Source organism: Branchiostoma belcheri, unplaced genomic scaffold (assembly GCF_001625305.1).
Source record: "Branchiostoma belcheri isolate BF01 breed outbred unplaced genomic scaffold, Haploidv18h27 scaffold18, whole genome shotgun sequence".
Lineage (NCBI taxonomy): Eukaryota > Metazoa > Chordata > Leptocardii > Amphioxiformes > Branchiostomatidae > Branchiostoma > Branchiostoma belcheri.
The window spans coordinates 858,387-864,372 of record NW_017803268.1 but is presented as its reverse complement, the minus strand read 5'-3'; the positions used below and the strand labels follow the sequence as shown (position 1 = coordinate 864,372).

The window sequence follows — 5,986 nt, the reverse complement described above, 5'->3', positions numbered from 1 at the left end:
TCTAGGTCTTTAATATACAGTCGAACTGGAAAAGTTATAATTAGGCATCAACATCAAGGAAACTATCATCTTATCATCATAGGCGTTTTGCCGTTAGCCGCTATACCTATTCCACATGTACACATGAACATTTTACAGCACTGGCTTTGACATGCAGTTATCAAATATGTCGGCAGACGGCGCTCATACTCCATCAGAATCCGTATTCAGTCACAGATTCTTGCTCAAGTGAAGGATTTAATAATTATTGATGACTACACGACGTTAAGTTTGAAAAAGTACAAAGTAACGGCAAATACAAATGTCATTGTAAGCTTGTATAAATGACGTAACACCATAGCTATGACGTCACAAATTTTAGTAAAAAGATTTACAGAATTTTAAGATGATCACCAATAATACAGAATACTTCAAGCTGTCTCTCTCTATACCAACTTTCAAAGTATGAGAGTAATATCTATCTATATTACAGGTGTTTCTGTTTTTCTTTGCTCTCGATTATCAATTAAACAGACTGTAGACTGTCCTGCAATACAAAAGTTTAAGCTAGAATAACAATTTTTCGCCAAGCGTCATTGAACTACATTATTTGGTACATCTGTGGTACATGAATATAAAGGGGAGGGGGGGCACAGGTACCACCAGGAATTTCCCACTGGACACCGCGCGTCTGACCCGGATGCGATGAGTTACTAGTACTTCCGGTCGTTCTGGTGTGTCGTCACTGCTTCTTGTGATACTGGGCTCTGTGTGGGAAAAAATAAGATACAATATTTGTAAATTGTAATCATTATTTAAAATCGATGTCCCTTCGAACTATGAAGCACTTTACATTCAGTTAAAAGCAAGTATTGCTTCGATTCTCGATTCAATCATGCTCAGTTTGCAACATACAATCATCACATAATTAGGTCAAATAAATGATTGGCGATGTTGCTAATTAATAATGTGCCAATGGTAAGCCTTTATTTGGCTGTGTACCTCTTAAAGGCTTAGAAAGAATCACTTACTCCCATTCCCGTATCACAATATATACACCCAATGATACCTTGAAAATCCTGTAATCCCACATAGAGAACATTTAGAGGACAACAGTGCTTTCACTATCGTTATAGTAGGCATATGAGGGTTCAAACATAGCAAATAAAATTCTCCTAGTTTTGGACAGGGCTAGCATTCTCTACGTCTTGTTGTTGTAGGTAATACAGTGTGCAAATGACGTCTGTCATGTTTAGAATAGTTGAGGATATGTCAAAACTTTGAATCTACGTCAGAGCCTGAGGGGTAAGATTAGGAAGGTTGAATGCCCTGTAGGTCACTTTTCCAATTGATTATACTTATTAATAACCTTCTCCCTGCTGCCTAACCCAATAACCAAATACACATTTGGTGCCAAGCGGCTACCCTAGCAGGCTTAGGTTAAGCACAAAATACGTTATTTCCTAAAACGTTGTCTTTCATAGTTGAATGTATGTATGCAATGATTATGAAGATCACTATAATACTTTTACTATATACAATGTTCAATGGTTGAACTATACATTTTTAACACATGAGAATTCTCGGCATGGTGCCTATTTTTAGTTATGTACCTTCAGTCGTATATCTCCAGTTATCAGTAGATTGTAGTTAAGTAATCTTTGGTATTTCAACTCGGTAAGTCGGCTTTTAATCTTGTGGAGATAAGTGCGTAGTTAAGCTATTTTGGGCCCTGTTTGTTTTTGTCTTGTTAACGGATCTCTTACTTGCAATGAAGCCAACCGGTTTCAGCTGGTTCAAAACCAGTTTTGTGGACACTAAATTGTGTACTAGTTTAGAGTTTGTTTGTTTGTTTGTTTGTATTTACCTGTTTTGTTTTCAAACCATCCAGCTTATGGCAATTGCTTTAAGGTATATATAAACTCATAAGCATCAAGAAGATTATGCAAATATTCCGATTATCATGTATAATTTCAATATCATGTCTCATTTACATATGAACTACTAAAGAAGAAATACAATCTCTAGATTTTTCCTAACTAAATCAATTTATAAGATATATTGGTAAAGGAGGGCGAATCAGTGGTTATTCCATCCTGTCTATCTACTGTATTAATAATTGTATGCAAGAATTCCTCATATATGTATCACATTCCTCATGAAACTCGATAACCCTCGTACTATAAGCTCCACCTGTTCTTACATTTACAACTGTGTTAAGAAGCGAGAAGAAGCAGAACCTGTACATATGTAGTTTTACTATAGATATTTTTTAGTCTACCATTGCTATTTGCCGTGACCTGTACTTAGTTCGCAATGAGCAAAAATGTACAATAAGGGTCTTTCATTGTATTAAAATGCCTTGACAAATTCAATCCTTTCTTCCATATATTGAAACTTCTGACTACCCCCCTCAAGTTCTGCGTTGGTACAGCCCTAGCCACACCTACTTGTGACTTTACGTAGCCCGGTGTTACGTCAACAGAAGAACAGGAAAACCCTGGCCACGGTAAGCTCAGTCAGCTGGAGTTTTCCGAGCCGTAAGACAGGACTGTTTACTGGGCACACAGACTGGCAGACAGCCTGGCTAAAGACCCTGTCACAAACCCAGAACGTTAACCTAATCGGGGGGCGGCTCGAAAGAGTAGAAATTGGCCAAATGGAGAGATAACATGCCGAGGGAGTTGGTCTGCTAGAGAGTACAATTTGCCGCTCCCGAACTGTACTCTCTAGTTAATCAAGTCCTTCGGCATGTTATCTCTAAATTTCTACTCTTTCCAGCCGCCACCCGAAGCCTGGCAGTAGATACAACCAACCAACCAACAAACCAACCAACCAACCAATCAACCAACCAACCAACCAACCAACCGGATGGCTAAAGTTCGGGAGCCACACATAACTTTCTATAATATACATAATTTACAAACGCTGAGAAAAACCGCTGAGAAACATTATTACAACCAAATATAAAGGAAGACAAAGATTAAATCTAGATATCACCAATGGTAAAAACAACTAAACTTTATGAAGGGACGGGGTGTGTTTAAATTACATGCATACCTTCACTAGCGTTAGCTGTAAGGCTACAACATTGCAGCATAGATGTAGTGATATATTGTGTTATCCTAAAGACGAAATGTCTCAAACAATAAACGTTGTTTTCAAGATTAAAACACGCGAAGAATGAAAAACAAACTCACAACAAAAGAACTTCTTTCGCCAAAAATGGTCACAACCAGAGTCCCCAAATGATTGGCGGAAGAAGAGGTCAAGGGCGGTCACTGACCTTTGTGGTAGCAGAACACAGTTTTTCGCCTATGGGGATTTCTATAGTTAAGGACCCGGAAGTGACTGACTTCGACTCGGATAAAAATACAGTAGGGTACCATAGAAAAGCACGAGAAACGAATATGTTCAAATATAGGGTACGATGTACAAAATAACAAAAAAGTACAAAAAGTTATCGTTTTTTGACATCATGCCGACCTCTTTTAAATGGCCTCCTGCGGAGCGCACCGGAACTGCAGCCGACTCACCCTGGCAGGCAGCGAAAAGGTCACGCGCATTTATACGCCGATCGAGCAGCCTTCCTAATCTCAATTATGCGATATCAAAGCCGACATATTATGGTACCATACGGTAACTTGTATGTCCCGGTGTCATCCACGTTAGGCTGTGTACAAGCGGTGCAAGCTGTTTGTCGCACTCATTTCTTATCCCCACGTCATCGTCTCCGGGGGTCGCGGAAGAATACTGTGTGCTGCTACCTTGTGCCTGGGTCGATAGCTGTCATTTGTACATTCCGGAGGGTTAGTTCAGTAATCGGTCCTTTTCACGTGCACAGTGCGTTAAAGGGCACTGGGGGATGCTTTTCAAATGCTGCCGTTAAGTGCTGGGTCATTTTTCAAAGTGATGGCGTCATTTTAGACTTAAGCACGAATCGGACTGTAGAGCGTAAGCATGAAAATTCACCTGCATAGTGGGTTATAAGGAAATGGCAAAAACCTTATGACACAGTTTTCAAAGTGGTGGCGTCATTTTGGACTTAAGCACGAATCGGACTGTAAAGCTTAAGCATGAAAATTCACCTGCATAGTGGGTTATGAGGAAATGGCAAAAACCTTATGACACAGTTACAGCACAAGTTTCAGTGTCCTCATTAAAATGTCCTAACACACGGTGTTGATTTAAAGACCAAGTATCAAAGCACTGTAAATGTTGACTAAAAAACTTACGTTTTAAAACAGGGAGTTTCAAAGCCCAATGACGTAAATAGTGTAGTTTTTTAAACGAAAAAAAATAGGTATACGTAATTGTGTTTGGCAAAAGGAACATGTGCTTCGTACAGTAGTGTATGATCCCACCAATGGCCTTTCTTCTAGAAATAACTTTGTAAGGACGTAATTGTTACGTATCTGACATGTCCTTGATGATGTGTATTTGTTTTCATTTCCTGATTCTTGCGAGCAACAGTCTTGAAAAACAAAATAACAGGAAGAAAATTTTTCCGGTGCCAGTTGAGAGATGAAATCGCCTAGAGGGCCTTTTTGTCACATACAGGTGCACGCATTATACACCTACAGTTTTCAGTCTATTATATTAAACTATTCTTCTTTTAACTTCCCAAAACCCACAAATTTTGGAAAAGGTGGGGCATTACGTATTCCATGGTTTACAGAAGAGAAGTCAAACCCTTCAGACATAGTTTTAGACATAGTTATAGTTCTAGACAGCTACTTTTATCATGTAGACTTTAGCTATTTTTATATTCTATTTCATTGTTCTTTTATGTTTTGTAATTTGCAATTAGCCTCCGGGCACGAATTTGCAATAAACTTTCCATTATAGGATTTGGCAACAGAGAAACGTTAACTCCAAGCCAGTTGTTTTCAATGATTGACCTGTCATCCAACCTATAGGTTGTTCCTACACTTGGCAAGAAGTAACACTCATAAACCACCACCCCCTCCTATATCCACCGTTGTAATCGACTATCCCTTCAACTGTACTGTAAACATACCTATTTCACATTTGGCACCATATACACCTCGGCGTGGGTCATTACCGATATACTAAAGGGTTACTGTTCCCGCGACTGACAACATAAATTTACCGGCAACACAAAAGCACCAGTCACCTTTATAGTTGCCAAGAGAAAAGTATTGACTTTTTACTAAAGGTAAACATCTGCTCTTGCCAACTTCGTGCCACATGAAACGTCCACTGTACGTACTATTGAAAGGCACTCTCTTATATTGTATAAACCAGGCCCGTGTTAGTTCTATACAGGACGTATTATAAGTCATATCGGTTGCCATGTTGATATTCTATTTGCACCCACGTGACTATGACGTAAGGCGGTATTGTCCGCCATATTGAATGGTTAAAGCTGAAAAGTCACAATTGACTTTCTACATGTAAAGTATAGTAAAGTTACATATGGCAGAGTAAAATTACACAATACAAGCTATTCAAGGTTGAAATCAGTATGGTGGTTGAGCCCTTTAACATTTTCGCACCACAAATTGAAATATTTTGAATTTAAAAACTCTTTATGTGCTTTTATTTACTTCCACTTTTCAATATACATGTATTTGTGCTATTATTCCACATTTTTTTACATTTATGGTTGGCGCTAAAACGGCCTACACGAGGCACACTCAGTTTGGGGCACCACCACAAACTACCAGAATGTAAACAAACATATGACTGGGCGTAATGTCTTGGCACATCCACTTACCTGAAAGACAATTATTTCCATGCAAAGAAGTAGGGTTTATTGAACTGAAATTACTGACTTTTTGTATCTTCCTAATGCTACATATTATGCAGATTTAAAGTGATTTTCCCTATGCTGACTAATACCCTTCGACTTAAACCACCTGAGTAGCTTCATTGAGCCACTGAAAGCACTGGTCACGCCTGGTATAACTGACATTACACAGGGACGTATCCTTGCTTTGTATCTGACCATGCCAAGTCCTTGTGGGATGGGGATGGGGGGGGG

The 5,986-nt window shown here is 39.0% G+C and overlaps 1 protein-coding gene across 1 annotated transcript in view; it reads right to left on the bottom strand.

Annotated features, from left to right (window-relative positions):
• Positions 1-521: 521 nt before the first annotated feature.
• Positions 522-5,986, bottom strand: part of LOC109467484 — a 12,792-nt gene continuing 7,327 nt past the window's right edge. The window contains exon 2 of the mRNA XM_019765498.1: positions 522-746. Within this exon, the coding sequence (XP_019621057.1) occupies positions 693-746 (54 nt within the window). The 3' untranslated portion in view covers positions 522-692. The remainder of the gene's footprint in view (positions 747-5,986) is intronic.